The 18,408-nt window shown below is 48.9% G+C and overlaps 1 protein-coding gene across 1 annotated transcript in view; it reads right to left on the bottom strand.

Moving 5' to 3' along the window:
- IGFBP2 (insulin like growth factor binding protein 2) overlaps positions 1 to 17,088 on the bottom strand; it is a 115,511-nt gene extending 98,423 nt beyond the window's left edge. The window contains exon 1 of the mRNA XM_033946353.1: positions 16,670 to 17,088. Within this exon, the coding sequence (XP_033802244.1) occupies positions 16,670 to 17,009 (340 nt within the window). The 5' untranslated portion in view covers positions 17,010 to 17,088. The remainder of the gene's footprint in view (positions 1 to 16,669) is intronic.
- Positions 17,089 to 18,408: the final 1,320 nt, after the last annotated feature.

The raw sequence follows: 18,408 nt of genomic DNA, 5'->3' as shown, positions 1-18,408 counted from the left end.
CTGTAATACTTTATGAAAGAGTCTGGGTGAAACCAGGATCTCCACGAATCTAGGGCAGACCACCTTAAGAATCGCAGGCTCTTCTTTTATGAATCCCTGCTACTATCTTTCAGTGGGAACCCCCATGCTCTTTTCACCCTTCTCTGTAAGGTCCCGCCCCCTATGATGCAGTTCTTTTCTTCAGCGGGTGGGGGCTGGCAGAGAAGAACCAATGATGTTAGAAAAGAGGGGGGGGGGCTTCCTGCAGAATGACAGTTAGAGGGGCAGTAAAAAACAGTTGCTGCAGCTGGCAGAGCTAAAAGGTAGGGGGTGATAGTAGAAGCTGCTGCAAGGAGTGGGTGTGGGGGACTGAAAGAGGCATAAAGTAAGATCAAAATGTTCCAGAAAGGAGCAAAATAAATAGTAGACAAAGTGAAGTAAAGAGGGGGGGAGCACCGATGGCAGCCATTCAAGCAGCGGCGCGGGACCAGGCAGGCACGCAAGAAGCTCATGCCTGTTTTGTTCGCCCTCTGCCTCTCGCTGCCGCAGCCATCCAGCAAGGGAAGCACCGGGATTAAAAACAGGTACCGGGGGGGGGGGGGCCCTGCCTGTCATGTGCCCTGTCCAGCCTACCACTAGACACCAGAGGGAGGACAGGGTACAAAGCCTAGCATGAAGAATTTGGTTCAGAATGTTTTTTTTTCTTGTTTTCCTCCTCTAAATCTAGGTGCGTCTTATGGTCAGGTGTGTCTTATGGAGCGAAAAATACAGTAATTAGTAATTGACACGTTCATAATTGAAAAAAAACAAAAATGAATTGGGCGATAAGGCACCTTTCTTAAGCGATTCTACAAAAGATAGATGCCTATCGCATGGTACCTAGTGGCATCTAACTACAAAGTAGGCACGAAGGAGGACTCGGGCTCCGCTAAGCACAATTCTCTAAAGGACTTAAGTGCCTATAATGTAGGCCTTTAAAACCCTGCCTACATTACAGGCATCATAGTTTTAAGCTACTCCTATATCTCAGGAAGCTATTCACTACGATACTTCATTTTCATAATTTATACTTTTATTATAATTTATCCAATCAATGATCAACTACACAAACGAAATAGAGCGAACAACACTCAATTTGGACTAACCTGAACTGAGGCTATAAAGCAAGTAGTTAATAACACATCTGATGTGAAGCAGGTAAAGGGAGACCTCCCAGAAGACGCATAATTGCGAAACACAGTTCTGTGTCGGGCAGGACTGTTTTGTTAACGTGATGAGGAAATTCAAACAGTATAATATACCACGGGGAGACACAACAAGGATCGTTGGAAATGAGATTTTGATACATTTGGATCCAGATATTGTCTGGTCAACAACGGTACTATGATTATAACAACTGGCAAGGAGAAAGCACAGTTACTTACCGTAACAGGTGTTATCCAGGGACAGCAGGCATATATTCTCACATGTGGGTGACGTCATCTACGGAGCCCCGATGCGGAAGCGTTTTCAAGCAAACTTGATTGAAGATTTAAGTTTGCTCTGCTGCTCCACGCATGCGTGCCTTCCTGCTCCACTAGGGGGCGCATCCCCTCGTAGTCTCCAGTTCACTTAACTAGCAAAGAAGCCAACCTCGGGGAGGAAGGCGGGTTGTGAGAATATATGCCTGCTGTCCCTGGATAACACCTGTTACGGTAAGTAACTGTGCTTTATCCCAGGACAAGCAGGCATGATATTCTCATATGTGGGTGACCTCCAAGCTTACTGAAGAGGGATGGAGGGAAGTTGGCAATTTAAGCAAATAGATTTCGCAATACCGATTGGCCGAACCAGCCATCGCTTCTGGACAGTGAGTCCAGACAGTAGTGGGAGGTGAAAGTATGAACCGAAGACCACGTGGCAGCCTTGCAGATTTCCTCAATAGGTGTGGACCTGAGGAACGCTACGGAGGCTGCCATCGCTCGGACCTTGTGTCCCGTTACTCGACCTTGCAGCGCGAGACCAGCCTGAGCGTAGCAAAAGGTGATGCAATCGGCCAACCAGTTGGACAAGGTGCGCTTGGAAACTGGGTGGCCTAACCGGTTTGGGTCGAAGGACAAAAACAATTGTGGGACTTTCCGGTGTGGTTGAGTGCGTTGGGAGGTAAAAGGCCAACGCTCTCTTACAGTCAAGAGTGTGAAGCGCCACCTCTCCGGGGTGAGAGTGGGGCTTGGGGAAAAACACGGGCAAGACGATGGACTGATTGAGGTGAAAATCAGACACTACTTTAGGCAAGAACTTTGGATGTGTGCGGAGTACCACCTTGTCATGGTGGAATACAGTGAAGGGTGGGTCCGCTACCAGAGCCTGTAGCTCACTAACTCGCCGGGCGGAAGTGAGTGCAAGCAGGAAAATCACCTTCCAAGTGAGGAATTTAGGATGGCATTTGTCTAGGGACTCAAATGGAGGTTTCATTAGTTGAGCCAGAACCACATTAAGGTCCCAAACCACCGGAGGGGGTTTGAGAGGAGGGTGGACATTCAGAAGACCCTTCATGAAGCGAGAGACTAAGGGGAGCGAGAGGGCTTTTCCTTCCAGAGGCTGATGAAAGGCCGCAATCGCACTGAGATGTACTCGAATGGAGTTGGTCTTTAGGCCAGAGTGAGATAATTGAAGTAAATAGTCAAGGACCAGAGGGACGGGGACCGACACCAGGTCCTGGCTGTGAGAGGAGCACCAGGCTGAGAATCTGGTCCACTTTTGGGAATAGCAGGTTCTCGTCGAGGTCTTTCTAGAGGCCTCCAATATCTCCTTGACTGATTGAGACACGGGGAGAGAAGTCAGGGGGAAAGAAACCAAGCATTCAGATGAAGAGATTGAAGATTGGGATGTAACAGCGAACCCTGACTCTGTGATAGTAGAGAGGGAAACCGAGGCAGAGGCAGTGGATCTCTGACACTGAGTTGAAGTAGAAGGGAAAACCAAGGCTTGGCGTGGCCAGCGAGGAGCAACCAGGATCAGGGTGGCTTTCACCGTTTTCAGGTGGACCAGCGTCCGCAGGATCAGAGGAAAACGGCGGAAACGCGTACAGAAACCTTCCCTCCCAGTCGAGGAGGAAGGCGTCGCCTCGAGTCGGTCCGGGGAGTGTATCCGGGAGGCAGAAGAGGGGCAGTTTGTGATTGTGGGGGATGCGAACAGATCTATTTGAGGCGATCCCCCACTTTTTCGAACACCTGTCGTAGGGTCTGAGAGTGCAGTGACCACTCGTGTGGCTGGAGGAGGCGGCTGAGTCTGTCCGCCAGACAGTTTTGTTCCCCTTATATGTACACCGTTCGAAGGAAGGTGTTGTTGGAGATTGCCCATCTTTCCAGAGGCGCATGGCTTCCCGGCAAAGGGACCAAGACCCTGTCCCCCCTTGTTTGTTTACGTAGTACATTGCTACCTGGTTGTCGGTTCGGATGAGGACCACCCGGTCGTGAAGCAGATGTTGAAAAGCTACAGCTGCGAGATAGATGGCCCGGAGCTCTAGCACGTTGATGTGACAGCGGCGGTCTTCTGCTGACCACATCCCCTGAGTGCGGAGGCCGTCCAGGTGGGCTCCCCAAGCGTACTCCGACGAGTCCGTGGTGAGTACCTTGCTGTGAGGGGAGGCGAGGAAAAGCAAACCTTTGGAAAGATTTGAAGAGTCGGCTCACCAGTGGAGCGATCGTTGCAAGGAAGGAGTCACTGTCACGGGACGATCGATCGGGTCCCGGTCTTGACGCCATTGAGAGGCCAGGGTCCATTGAGGGATTCTCAGATGGAGACGGGCGAAGGGTGTGACATGGACGGTGGAGGCCATGTGGCCCAGGAGAGTCATCATCTGTCGAGCTGATACCGAGGTCAGCAGTGAGATCCTTCGGCTTAGACTTACTAACGCCTCTAGATGCGGAGGAGGGAGGAAGGAACGGAGGCGAACCGTGTCCAGCATGGCCCCGATGAATTGTAGGGACTGTGAGGGGCGTAGTTGGGATTTTGGGAAGTTTATCTCGAACCCCAGACTCTGTAGGTAGATAATAGTCTGTTGGGTCGCTGAGATAACCCCTTCCCTGGACGGGGCTTTTATCAGCCAGTCGTCCAGGTAGGGAATACCTGAAGACCTTGGGAGCGTAAGGTAGCTGCGACCACCACGAGGCACTTGGTGAAGACCCGAGGTGACGATGCTAGGCCGAAGGGGAGGACTCGGTATTACAGGTGCAGGTCTCCCACCTGAAAACGCAAGAACTTGCGGTGAGCGGGGTGTACTGGAACATGTGTGTACGCCTCCTTCAGATCGAGGGAGCAGAGCCAGTCGCCCTCGTCGATCAGGGGGTAGAGGGTCGGTAGGGAAAGCATCCGAAATTTTTCCCGTACCAGAAATTTGTTGAGGCGTCTCAAGTCTAGTATTGGGCGAAGGTCTCCTGTTTTTTTTCGGTACCAGGAAGTAACGGGAGTAGAAGCCCTTCCCCCGTTGGCCGGGGGAACCTCCTCCACTGCTCTCAGGCGAAGCAGATCTCGAGCTTCGGAGAGGAGTAGGGGTAGCTGGGTCCGGTTGGGAGGGCAATTCCTTGGGGGGGTTGTCTGGAGGAATGGCCCAAAAGTTGAGAGAGTATCCTGATGAGATCACGCCAAGGACCCATGCGTCCGACGTGATTTGTTCCCAGCGAGGGTAAAAGACTTTGAGGCGACTCCCGATGGGAAGGAGGCCTGGGACTATGGCGGAGGGGGCCCGCCCCCTTCCGCGTATCCCGTCAAAAGGACGGGGATGGTTTGGTAGTCACAGGCGGTTGGGACTTGGGCAGAGCCCGATGGTGGGCTTGCGGACGTCTGGGCGGAGGCCGCGAGAAGGCAGGAGTGGATTTTTGTGGGTAGCGGCGCGGAGGGGCCCTGAACGGCCTGGACGCGGGTGGTTTAGGCTTTTGACGCACGAGGGAGGCAAACGAGCGTTCGTGTTCGGAGAGGCGTTTTGTAGCCGCCTCGATAGTGTCATCGAATAGTTCTTTACCCACGCAGGGGAGGTTAGCCAACCGGTCCTGCAAGTTGGGGTCCATGTCGACCAGGCGCAGCCAAGCTAGTCGGCGCATGGCGATAGCAAAGGCTGCCTCTCTGGAGGAGAGTTTGAAGCCATCGTAGGCCGCGTGGAATAGATGGAGGCGTAGGCTGGAGAGGGACTCTGAAAGCAGGCTAAACGCTCCTTGGCGGGAGGCCGGTAAGTCAGTCTCAAAGGCTCTCAGTAGTGTTTGAGATAGGATGTGAAGGTGAAAGTGTAGCTTTGCACCCTAGAGGCCATCATCGCATTTTGATATAGTCTCCTGCCGAACTTGTCTAGGGTTCGGCCTTCTCGGCCTGGGGGGACCGCCGCTGAGACCCTGGAGGGGTGAGCTTTTTTTCAAGGAGGATTCTACTAACAGCAACTGGTGGGAGAGCTGCGGTTGTTCAAATCCCGGGAAGGGTACTGTACGGTACTTGGCCTCCATTTTGGAGGGTACTGCCGTGACCATATAGGGGGTCTCCAGGTTCCTGAAGAAAGCCTGTTGGAGTACCGGGTTAGGCGGTAAGCGAAGGGACTCTCTGGGCAGTGATGACATATCCAGCTCCGCTAGGTACTCCTTAGAGTATCTGGAGTCGGACTGGAGGTCTAAGTCCAAAGCGTGGCCCATGTCCTGGACAAAGCGAGAGAAGGATGGGCGGGATGTTCCCGAGGCCCCGTACGGGGTCGGTGAACGAGACCTCCGTCGGGTGGAGAAGGATGGGGAGGCTTCCCTCGAGTATCGAGGCTCCTGCTCCGATTCACGCTCCGAGACCGGGGAAGCACTGTGGAAGTGTTCCGGGGTCATGGATCTCTGACGTCTCAAGGAGCCCCTCTGAGACGATGCCGGGGTTTGGGGTACCGATCGATGTCGAATCGGCGACCTCGACCCGGACTCCCTCGGTGAAAGCCCGGAACCTCGGATCGGAGCCCCGGTCCGAGAGGGAGTTCGGAGGATGCACGGGTTGGAGAGTGATAGCTCCGCCACCCTCAGCGGTCCCGTACGAGGTGTAGGTGAACGGCCTCGTAGAATGGGGGAACCCCGGGCCTTCTTGGAGGTACGGCGGTTCGAGGTTTCTGTCGTTTTAGCACGACGTTTTGCCCCGCGGCGGTCTGTGGAGGGAGAGCGCCTCGGGTGTCTCGGCGAGGAGTCCGAGGAGGATGGGATGCGGCGAAGCTTGCGCGCTTTTCCCAGAGGTGGCTCGACGCGAGGCTCAGGCTGGTCTGGCACATGCGGGGTCGAGGTCGAGGCCGGTTGTAGATGGGCCATTGCAGCGGACAGCTCCGATGAGATCATCGCTCGTAGGTCCTGGAAAACGGGCACGGACAGCATTGAGGGCATGTCCACTGCCTCGGTGCACTCCACCGGGGGCGACCTCGTATCAGAGTATTCCCGTGTGGTGGAGGCACGGCCCGAAGGCTTGGAGGGCTTCGCCGGGGCTGTAAGCATGGGACTTCCGCCATGCGTCGCCGGTGTCCCCGAGGCTGGCTTCTTCGCTGTTACGGAACCTGAAGAGGGGACTTACCCGGAGCCGAGGCTTTCTGTTGTCCCGAGGACTTCGGATTTGAGTCTCGAGGCAATGCCGAGGTATTCGGGGCCGAGGTCAAGGCCGGGGCCGACCTCGAGGCCGAGATAGAGGGTTGGTCGGCGGCGAAGAGATCCGCCATGCAGGCTTTTCTTCGGCGGAGGGCCCGGTTCTGGAAGGTAGCACACTGGGGGCAGGAGTCGGTTGGATGAGCGGTCCCCAGGCAGAGGATGCACTGGCGATGCGGGTCTGTGATGGAAAGAAGCCGCTTGCACCGGGTGCACTTTTTAAAGCCGGTCAAAGGCCGGGACATAGAATCGAAACTGGCCGCGGCTCGAGTAGCCACGCGGCCACGGGGACCCGGAAGCCTCCGGGTCGGTCAAAAACGAAGCAGGAACAAGTTGAACAAGAAAAAATTTGCGCACAGCGACTTAATCGAGAAAAATAAGAAAAAATTGCGGTGCTAGAAGGCGGTTGGGGCAGAGCCTGAAAAAACACGACTTCTAGGCTCAGCGGAAAATTTTGAACTGGAGACCACGAGGGGATGCGCCCCCTAGTGGAGAAGGAAGGCACGCATGCGTGGAGCAGCTGAGCAAACTTAAATCTTCAATCAAGTTTGCTTGAAAATGCTTCCGCATCGGGGCTCCGTAGATGATGTCACCCACATGTGAGAATATCATGCCTGCTTGTCCTGGGATAAGAATTTTTATTCATGGGATTTTGGACTTTGTGGTTAGTGAACTGGGGGGAGGGGTCCTATTTATGACACTTTGTGATTTTAGAAGTCATTGTGTGTAGTTGATCATTGATTTGATAAATTATACTAAAAGTATAAATTATGAAACTGAAATATCGTAGTGAATAGCTTCCTGGGATATCCACTATAATAAAACCCTAAGCGTGCATGCACACTTACAACGCCTTGATCCCTGACTCAGTGATGTGTGCCTCCGTGTCAGACATGCGCTGTAGAAGGAGCCAGCGGTGGTTTCCCCATCGCCCTCCCTTGGCGACCTGGCTTTGTCTACTGTGCATGCGGAGGTACTTTATCCACGGAGGCGGCGACCAACGCGGCGACTCCCTCCCTCCTTCACTCCGTCTAACACAGGTTCCTCAGGTCTGGCCGGCTGCCTTACTGACATTATTCTTCAGTCCGCTGCCACCGCCGCGGCTCCTCTCACAAGCTGCATCTGCGTCGGAAGCCTCCCTGATGTCACGTCAGAGAGAAGGCTTCCAATGCAGGCGCGGATCGTGAGAGGAGCCGCGGCGGTGGCTTTGAACTCAAAAATAATTTCGGCAAGGGAGCCAGCCAGCAACGAAGAAGAGAAATGCTGCTACCCTGCTGCACAGGGAATGGGGGGTGGGGATGGGGGAAGAATGCTGCTGCTGCTGCACAGGGAAGGGAGGGGGGAAATGCTGCTGCACAGAGAAGTGGGGGAGGAAGGGAAAGGGGACCAGGGAGAAATTTTGGTTTGCTTTTTTGGGGGAAGACAGTAGGGGGCCATAGAGAGAGATAGAAAGACAGGCAGGCAGCGTACGAGAACGAAAGACAGACACACAGAAAGACAGCAGGCAGGGAGAGAGACAGAAAGAAAGAAAGAAAAACAGGCAGACAGGGGGGCCAGAGAGAGAGAGAAAGACAGACAGACAAATGGGGCCAGGGAGAGAGACAGACAGAAAAAAAGACAAACAGCAGGAGGGAGAGAGATAGAAAGAAAGAAAGTTAGACAGCGGGAGGAAGAGACAGAAAGAAAGGAAGAAAGAGACAGTGGAAGGGAGAGACACAGAAAGAAAGAAAGACAGACAGACATATATTCTAGCACCTGTTAATGTAACAGGCTTAAACACTAGTAGGAGTATATTTAATTTACTGAAGCTATTTTTTTTAATAAATTGTGAGCTCCATGTTTGATAAGTTTGAAGTTAGGCGCCTAAGTGTGATTGAAAAGAGATAGGCGCCTATCTTTTTAGACACCTATTTACAGAATTCCACCCCAAATGTTTTAAATAGTGTGTACTTTTAGAAAATTTGAATCAGTGTATTCAAAAGGATCTAGCCATACAGCAGAAGTTGCAGCTGCAACATACAGCTATTGGCTCTGAAAAATCTCTCTGACAGAGCGTGGACATGTCACCCACCAATAAGGATAATAGTGGCATTTAATCGTGTCCCATATGGCTCCATCTAGCCCAGAAGCCAACAGTGGCCAATTCAGGTCTCAGAATTCCAAAGAGTAGCAAGATTCCATTCTATTTATCCACAAGGATATGCAATGGCTTTCCCCAGGTCTACCTTAATAACAATTTATAGACTTTTCTTCCAGGTTTTCGGCCATAGCTTCTTTTTTTTTTTTTAATCCAGCTATGTTAACTGCCTTTACCATTTTTTCCCAGCAAAGAGTTCTAAAGATCAATTCTGCTACAAAAAAGCAAATAGTCTTAGGGCCCTAGAGGGACAAATTCAATAAAGCTTTGCACACAGTTGAGCTCAATGTTTGCAAACTATGTAAAAACAAGTTTTATGCATGAGCTTTACACAAAGCTTTGGGTAGAAGTCAATGCAAAACTTATCTAAATCCCATGATTATGGATGTATTAGCTATTTACTGTACAAAATATGCAGATAAGTGCCTAGACCAAAGGCTGAGCACCCAAGTTTTCCCAACACTGAAACTTCAATGCAAGTTCTAAGGAGGAGTTAAAGGTTAGCTCTCTCTTCTGTGGTAGCTTTAGTGAGGATTTCATGCCCGTTTATTCTTTTTATTGCAAGCGTAAAGGACATGCAAATGTTTTCTGGCTTCCTCGAAGATGATGGGTCAAACCCCCCCCCCCCCCCCCCAAGATGAACCGAGCAGAAGTGTGCTGCAACAAAGACGTGTTGGAAGTACAGCGTCTCACTATTTGCTGGGGTTAGGTTCCTAGAAAACCCTGTGAATACTGAAAATGCAAATACAGAACCATTAATCCGAAAGGAAATAGGATGTTAGGTTCCTGTGCAACCCTGCACCATAAACCGATTTTGCATACTCTTCTCAAAAAGAAGTTTACCTATATTGTGCATTTATGTGCACTTTTTTTTGTAACAACATTCATACACAGCTCTATGAATCATTCTCGTGCAAACACATTCATTTGCACTTGCACTACACTGTGCATGGCCGTGAATAAGTAAAAACGGGTTAGACTGTTTTGCATAAATAAGTGAATCTGTGCATAGAGAACAAGTGGACAGTTGCACATGTTTCTACACATATGCCAAGTGCTACTACGAATAAAAATTTAAACCGCAAAAGTTGTATGCACAAATTACTACTCCTACACATGCATAGAAGTATGCACATGCAATTTTGTTTTTATGAGCATTAGCTCACAGATCTTGGAGGAGAGTGTGGTGTAGTGGTTAGTGCTACAGCCTCAGCACTCCGAGGTTGTGGGTTCAAACCCCGCACTGCTTCCTTTGACTTTGGGTAAGTCACTTAATACTCACTGTCCCAGGTACATTACAGTAGAGATTGTGAACCCAACAGACTGATAGCAAAAATGCTTGAAGTACCTGTATGTAAACCGCTTTGAGTGTGGTTGTAAAACTACAAAAAGGTGGTATGCAAGTCCCAACCCCTTTCCCTGATGTCATAATGCCACATTCCACCAATAAAAGCCAACCTCATCAGTGATGTCACAATGGCTTCTTTGTTCTGTACTTGGCTCACTTCTGATATTATATTGGAGGGGAGTGTGGAGCAGTGGTTAGAGCTACAGTCTCAGCACCCTGAGGTTATGGGTTCAAACCCCACACTGCTCCTTATGACCCTGGGCAAGTCATTTAATCCTTCTCTACCCCAGGTGCATCACATTGTGAGTCCACCAGGTCAGATAGGGGAAATGCTTGAAGTACCTTTGTGTAAACTGCTTTGTGCGATTGTATAACTACAGAAAGGCGGTATACAAGTCCTAATCCCTTTCCCTTTTGTATATTATTTGGTTACTGTGTTGGGCCCAACTTTTGTTTAGGGAGCACTGTGCAGAGCTTCAACACACAACATTTTTGCATCAGGTCCCAGAAAGGGGGAAGAGGGGCTACAATGTAATCTGTACCAAGACTTCGTTTAACCAAATTTCTCAAGGCACTACAATAAAAAGTGGAATAGCAAATACTCACTAGAAGTGTTCATATAAAAACAACAGTGAAAATAACATTAAGAACATAAGAACATAAGCAGTGCCTCTGCCGGGTCAGACCATAGGTCCATCCTGCCCAACAGTCCGCTCCCCCGGGGGCCCAAACAGGTCACGACCTGTCTGAATCACCAAAAGGGGCCCCCTTGCCACCTTGGTTTCCCATTGAGTCCTATCTTCCCATCGAAGTCCTAACCCTCCGGTCTTGCACATGCACGACCTGGTTGGGTTTCTATACTTATTACCTGGTTAGCTTTCTATACCTGTGTTACATCCCAGCATCTCTCTCAGTATCCCACGATCCCTTTATCCCTCAGGAATCCGTCCAATCCCTGTTTGAATCCCTGTATCGTACTCTGCCCGATCACTTCCTCCGGTAGCGCATTCCAAGTTTCCACGACCCTTTGTGTGAAAAAAAACTTCCTTGCATTTGTTTTGAACCTATCTCCCTTCAGTTTCTCCGAATGCCCCCTCGTACCTGTTGTTCCCTTCAGCCTGAAGAATCTGTCCCTATCCACCCTCTCTATGGCCTTCATGATCCTGAAGGTCTCTATCATATCTCCCCTGAGCCTCCTTTTTTCCAGAGAGAAGAGCCCCAGCCTATCCAACCTCTCGGCGTATGGGCAGTGTTCCAGCCCTCTTACCAGTTTCGTTGCTCTCCTTTGGACTCTCTCAAGATTTAAAAATGACAGGTTATGGACTGTGTGTTCAGACAGTTTGCATCTGTTCAGCTGCAAATTTAGTTGGCTTACAACCTCTTAAAAAAAAAAAAAGAGGGAAGAACACAACTTTCTGGGATGTCTTTTCAGTCTTCTGCTCTGACCCACTGATCTCCTTTGCTGTAGGACTTCTTTTATTTAGGGCCAGATTCACTAAACGCACCGATCGTGTCCTGACCAGTTCGACCTGATTCACTAACTTTCTTTTTTTTTTTTTTACATTACATTCCGCCTATACCTTGCAGTTCAAGGCGGATTACAAAAGAGCTAACTGGACATTTCCAGTGAAGTTACAACAGTATTGGTTGCTTTTTTTTTTTTTTTTTGGTTACAAGGGAGGAGAGGTAGCTGGATTAATTCCGGAAGAACTTGCAAATTGGATATTAAATTGACTGTACGTTACTGTGTGATATAACAAATAGATTACAGTTAGAGTACAAATAAGATTACATTACATTTCAGGGATCTGAATACTTGGTTGGTGTTTTGGGGAGGAAGAGATTATTTAAGTGGAGGTTTTGGGGGAGAATTTATCTAGGAGGAGGGGGAAGGGTTGGGTTAAGATACCTGGATTAATTTTTGAAAAGTAGAGTTTTGATTTTTTATAATTCTTTATTAATTTTCAAATGTTAACAGTGCCATACAATGAATTTAAACATAAACACTACACAGAACACACTTTAAAAACACAAATAATTCAAAAAGCAATCATTTTCTCCCCCCTCCTCCCCATAAATAATAGAGGAAGTACATATTTAATTTCAATAATATAGATAATTAAGTATAGCAAACAATAATACATTCCCCTCCCCCCCACCCCACCCTGGATATGTAAGGAAGTCAAATAAAAAGAAAGGTACATGACAGTTATTGTGACTCAATAAATGCAGTCAATGGGCTTCTGACCGATCAATCTCCCACCCGATCCGCCCATGCAAATGAGGGGAACTGGCATGCGTAAGTAGGAAGCCATCGATTCACTAAGCAGAAGAAGAAACACCGATTGGGTTTGCCGATCTGAAAAGAAGCGACTGCCGGGGACCAGTCGCTACTGTCCTTGCCGACTCTCCTGCTCTCTGCCGCCCTGAAATCCCAGTATCGAGGTTACAAAACAACCATCAAAATAAAAAAAAAATAAAACTGTACATTGCTCCCCACATATTCTGCAAAAAGCGCAGTGGCGTGCGAGCCCATGGTTTTAACCCGCGGATTAAAAGCGTGTTCTGTTCCATTAAATTGAAATGCCCACTCAAGTGAACTGCAGCCACACCTCCCCCTTTGTTTTGACCTCGCTTGTGCGGAGAGCAAGCGCATGCGCGGATCGCATCTACAGCCAACCAGGATGGATTGCGCATGCGTCGCAATCGTTGGTGGACGTGCGTCCAGTCAGATCATTTGCATGAGGACTCTGTAGTGAACCGGTCGCCCGGCAGAACTCGGCCGCGAATCGCCCAACAACGATACAGACCGGCGATTTTAGTGAATCAAGGCTTAAGTTTTGCTGTACAACCAGAAATACAAGCTCCAGTGCTTTATGTTTTGAAACCTCTGTAGTGGAGATCACTTGTGGGGCAAATACGGAAAAGTGGTGAAAAAGGCATTTAGGAAACAATTGTTTGTAAATACCTTTTTTTAGGCAATGATCCCTCTTGACTGCTGATTTTTGAAAAACCTGTTTATAACCATTTGTACACTTCCCCTTTCGTATTCGCGGGGGTTAGGGGCAGAGCCGGCCCACGAATATGGAAAAACCGCAAATAATATTCGGGCCAGTTCTGCCCTTATCCCCCGCTTCCCCTGGCTATTTTAAGCCCTGTTAGGGTCCCCCCCCCCACCTTAAGCCTTACCTGGCTCTTGCCATTTCCTGTGAGCGATCTGCAAGGGGCAGGAGGGTGGGAAGATCACTCCTGCCTGAAAACCCGCTGGACCACCAGGTAAGGCTTAAGTGGGGGATCTTACAGGGCTAAAAATAGCTCTACAAAAAATTTCTGGTCAAAAATCACTAATATCCGAATCCATAGATACGGAATTCGCAAATACGGAGGGAGAAGTGTATAGGCCTTTTTTGGCATTGATCTTTCCTATTGCTGATTCTCCAAGGACTTGTTTCTTTATATTTACACTCCTCCCTCAATATTCGCGGGGATTAGGGGCAAAGCCGGCCGGCGAATGTTGAAAATTCGCGAATAACTTTTGGGCCGACTCTGACCCACCCCCGTCTCCCTCCCGGACCTTACCTGGTGGTCTAGCGGTCTTTCGGGGCAGGAGCGATCTTCCTACGCTCCTTCCCCGTACAGATCACTCATCCAAAATGGCTGCCATAAGTTCCCATAGCCCCAACAGTAAGGTCTGGGGAGGTCCGGGAGGGAGATGGGGTGATTCCGGTTTTAAGAAATCGTGAATAATCGAAATCGCGAGTCCTAAAACTGCAAATCGGGAGAGGGATGTGTATGTGTTTTTTTATTTTGTTTTATAAACCTATGTATGTAATATCATGTAGTAAACCATTTAAGTTTTAGACTGTATAGAAATTTTTAAATAAATCAGTGTGTTTCCTCCTTTTAACTAGTTATTGAGCATTGCTATTCCTCCAAATTTTTTCAACTTTACGTTTAAAAATCCCAACAGCTCACTTGTTCCTTTTAAATTCCACACTGGACTGTCTCTATCTAGCACATGAGCAGCTTGATCCCTAACTCCAAAGCTAATAATGTCTTTAAAAGCAAGAATTCACTGTTCCAGACTCCATGAAAGCAACTTATTTAATCTTCTCAGGGGCAAACCACAGGTGCCCCTGGCGCTGCATGGATAATCCTCCTAGTCCCTTCTTTGCTCAAACACAGTTCAAACATGACTGGGTAGAAAAACATACAGGGAAATGCACAGACATGTCCCTCAAGAAGGGGAGAGATCTGAGAAGTGCAGACTGTCAGCTTTCCATTTGCCATCCTGCAGACATGCAGTAATTTTCGGAGTTCTCCTTCCTCAAAGCTTGATACCTGCTATGATTTCAGTTGTCAAGGGTTTGGTAGGGAGGAGGGGTAGGCTGTGAGGTCTGGAAATGGAGGAGGAGGAGCAGGAGGTGGAAATCCTCCCCCACCCCTTTTCCTCACTTCAAAGTCTTTGCTGCCGACAGAGAAAACACACCTAAGGCAGGTTCACCTCAAAGAGAAACTTTAAGCAGCTTTTAAAGACTTCAAAGTTTCAATTTCAAGGAAAACCCTCCCCTCGTCTCTCAGACGCTGCACAAGTTCTCAAATGGGTCAAGGTCCAGATGCCAGCGCGAAACCGAGCTAACCCTCTCTAGACTGGATTATTGCAACTCCATCTATTTAAGCCTAACTAAAAAAAAACTCCATAGACTTCAGCTAATTCAGAACGCCGCAGCCAAGCTTATTTTCGCAAAAGGCAAGTTCGACCACGTCTCCCCACTCCTGTCCAAACTTCACTGGCTCCCAGTTCACTCCAGAGTCCTCTTTAAAAGTGCCTGTTTAGCCTTCAAGATCCTACATGGCATCCTCCCTCCCGTTATCCCACTCTTCTGGAACTCCTCTAACTCTAATTCCACTAGATCCTCCCAAAAACTGAAACGATCATTCCCCTCTGCAAAAGGTATATCCCGCGTAGGAAAACTAGGAACATTCCTCCCCTTTAGAACTACAGAACTCTGGAATAACCTCACATCCCCGCTCAGAGTTTCAGGTTCCCTCCAATCCTTCCGCAAACACCTGAAAACTTGGCTCTTTTCAAAAATCTAACACCTCCCGCTCTTTGGTTCTTTATCTTCCTAGCTCCTTTCCTATAACCCTTCATTGTAGCTCCTTTTCAACCGTGCCGAGCTCTACGATTGTGGAGATGGCGCGGTATACAAACCTAAGGTTTAGTTTAGTTTAAAATTCCCCCTTGAGTGAAATGGTGTGCTAGCCATGTCAGTCCACTGTTTAAAGAGAACTGCAAGGAACAGAGGCAATAACTAACTTTGTGCATTGTTTGATGCACTTAAGTTAGTCCAATAAAAAGAGGTATTGCCTTTATTCCTTGTGTTTTCTTTTAATTCTAAATAAAGCCTCGGTTTTAGGAGCTGGAACAGGTGTGCTTTGGAATAATACTCTGTCAAAGACAGCCACAGGGGTAACCTGGGGGCTCCCGGAGCAAGAAAGCCTCCAACCATCTCGGAATTTTGGACTATGCACACACGGGGCTGTTCCTTGCCAGCCCCAATTTGGAAGCAGTTCCGTGAAAATGCAAAAACCCCGCACCTTGCATTGCAGCAGGTCAGCCCCTCAGCAAGTTAGGGCGACTACATTGATCATGATCATTGGAAATGATCAGATTCCTTTTGTAATATCTCTTTGTAATACTTCCCCAATAATTCTTTTGTAATCCGCCTTGACCCACAAGGTAATGGTGGCATGAAAATCCCTAATGTAATGTAATGTACATTGATTTTTAGCGGAGTGGAATCACTCGAGCAAATGTTCATGGAATGGATGGGGATTTTTGTTCAAGACTTTTTTATTGGTTTTGATAGAGAACAATAATGGAAGATATACATAACCAGTATAGATATGACTTGAGAAATACTATGTTCCAATAACAGAATCTTAAGTCTATTGCAGAAAATACTGAGATGAGATAACTTATGGCATATTCATACATTTATACTTAATAACATTTTACTGAAGAAATCCAATAAATATACAATAATATAATACAATAAAATAATTACATAATAAATTTACCATATTAACATTTCATCATATCATTCATTTCTTCAAAATAAAATTTTTAAATTACCTATTACAAATATCAATATATTCCCCCTTTTAACTTCCACCCTTCCCCCCATTATTTTATAGAGAAGATATGGAATCATCAAGGGGTCCTTTTATCAAGCTGCGGTAGGGGTTTAACGCACGTAATACCGCCTGCCAGGCGTTAGTTTTTTAGACGGCCAAACGTCTGACGCGCTAACCCCCGTAGCGCGCCTTGATAAAAGGAGCCCTTAAAGTTCAAGATATGGAATCATCAAGGGGTCCTTTTATCAAGCTGCGGTGGGGGTTTAACGCGTAGGCGTTAGTTTTTTTAGCCGCATGATGAAATATCCGACGCGCTAACCCCCATAGCGCGCCTTGATAAAAGGACCCCCAGGTAGATCTTCGTTGAAAGGATGTTCAAACACTTCATTTGTCAGCCTTAACCTGGTCCCCCTACCCGGAGGGGGGAGGGGGACTTTACCTCACCTGCGGCGGGCTCCTGACTCGCGCCGTAGTCGCCGTCCCTCCTCTGGCCGCACGCGCCCTGCCCTTGCACTAGCGCCTGCAGCGGCAGCTCCGAGTCGGGGCTCGGGTAGCAGCGGAGCCCGGTGGCGCAGCGCGCGGTGTACACGCCGCACGCCTCGCCCTCCAGGCGCGCACAGACCGGGCAGCAGCCGCAGCCGGGCTCCCGCACCAGCTCCGCGCAGAGCCCGCGGGCGGCGGGACAGGCGGCCAGGCGCTCGGGGCTGCAGGGCGGGCAGCGGAAGAGCATGTCGGCGGGCGTCGCGCGCCACAGCGCGAGCGAGAAGAGCAGCGGCAGCAGCATCCCTGCGCGAGGCGAGGCGCGAATGAGGCAGTGGGGGCGGGCGGAGCGCGAGGCCAGCCACCGGGGCAGGTGGCAGAAGGCAGCGGCGCGAGCCCTGAGGAGAAGGGGCGCTCCGCGGGGGTCCTAAAGCCAGGCGGCTTCTTAGGGGAGGGGTTGCTCCCTGCGCACTTTGGCTTCTGCTTTGCAACATTCCTCAGCTGCCCCTCAGTTCAACTTTACTGAGCAGCCAGGCCCGAAGACGGATTTCGAGTGGTTCCATACTGAACAAGTATCCTTCTCTAGTTCCTGGAAATGTTTCTGCTAAAGAAATGAGCCTCCTGTGGACAAGTTCCTGGAGGAAAAGTCCATAAATCAGTATTAGCCGGGGTGTCAAAGTCCCTCCTCCAGATCCGCAATCCAGTCGGGTTTTCTGGATTTCTCCCAAAGAATATGCATGACATCTATTAGCATACAATGAAAGCAGTGCATGCAAATAGATCTCATGCATATTCACTGGGGAAAACTTGACTGGATTGCGGCCCTTGAGGAGGGACTTTGACACCCCGCCATATGGCATCCTTCTCTAGTTCCTGGAAATGTTTCTGCTCAAGAAATAAGCCTCCTGTGGACAGGTTCCTGGAGGAAAAGTCCATAAATCAGTATTAGCCGGGTGTCAAAGTCCCTCCTCCAGGTCCGCATCCAGTCGGGTTTTCTGGATTTCCCCCAAAGAATATGCATGACATCCATTAGCATACAATGAAAGCAGTGCATGCAAATAGATCTCATGCATATTCATTGGGGAAAACCTGAAAACCCGGCTGGATTAGGGCCCTCCAGGAGGGACTTTGACACTCCGCCATATGGCATCCTTCTCTAGTTCTTGGAAATGTTTCTGCTCAAGAAATAAGCCTCCTGTGGACAAGTTCCAGGAGGAAAAGTCCATAAATCAGTATTAGCCAATAGACCTGAAACCCGGGGTGTCAAAGTCCCTCCTCCAGGGCTACAATCCAGTCGGGTTTTCTGGATTTCCCCCAAAGAATATGCATGACATCTATTAGCATACAATGAAAGCAGTGCATGCAAATAGATCTCATGCATATTCATTGGAGAAAACTTGACTGGATTGCGGCCCTTGAGGAGGGACTTTGACACCCCGTCATATGGCATCCTTCTCTAGTTCCTGGAAATGTTTCTGCTCAAGAAATAAGCCTCCTTTGGACAAGTTCCTGGAGGAAAAGTCCATAAATCAGTATTAGCCGGGTGTCAAAGTCCCTCCTCCAGGTCCGCATCCAGTCGGGTTTTCTGGATTTCCCCCAAAGAATATGCATGACATCCATTAGCATACAATGAAAGCAGTGCATGCAAATAGATCTCATGCATATTCATTGGGGAAAACCTGAAAACCCGACTGGATTAGGGC

Source organism: Geotrypetes seraphini, chromosome 5 (assembly GCF_902459505.1).
Source record: "Geotrypetes seraphini chromosome 5, aGeoSer1.1, whole genome shotgun sequence".
In the NCBI taxonomy this organism is placed as follows: domain Eukaryota; kingdom Metazoa; phylum Chordata; class Amphibia; order Gymnophiona; family Dermophiidae; genus Geotrypetes; species Geotrypetes seraphini.
This window is presented reverse-complemented; position numbering and strand designations above follow the sequence as displayed.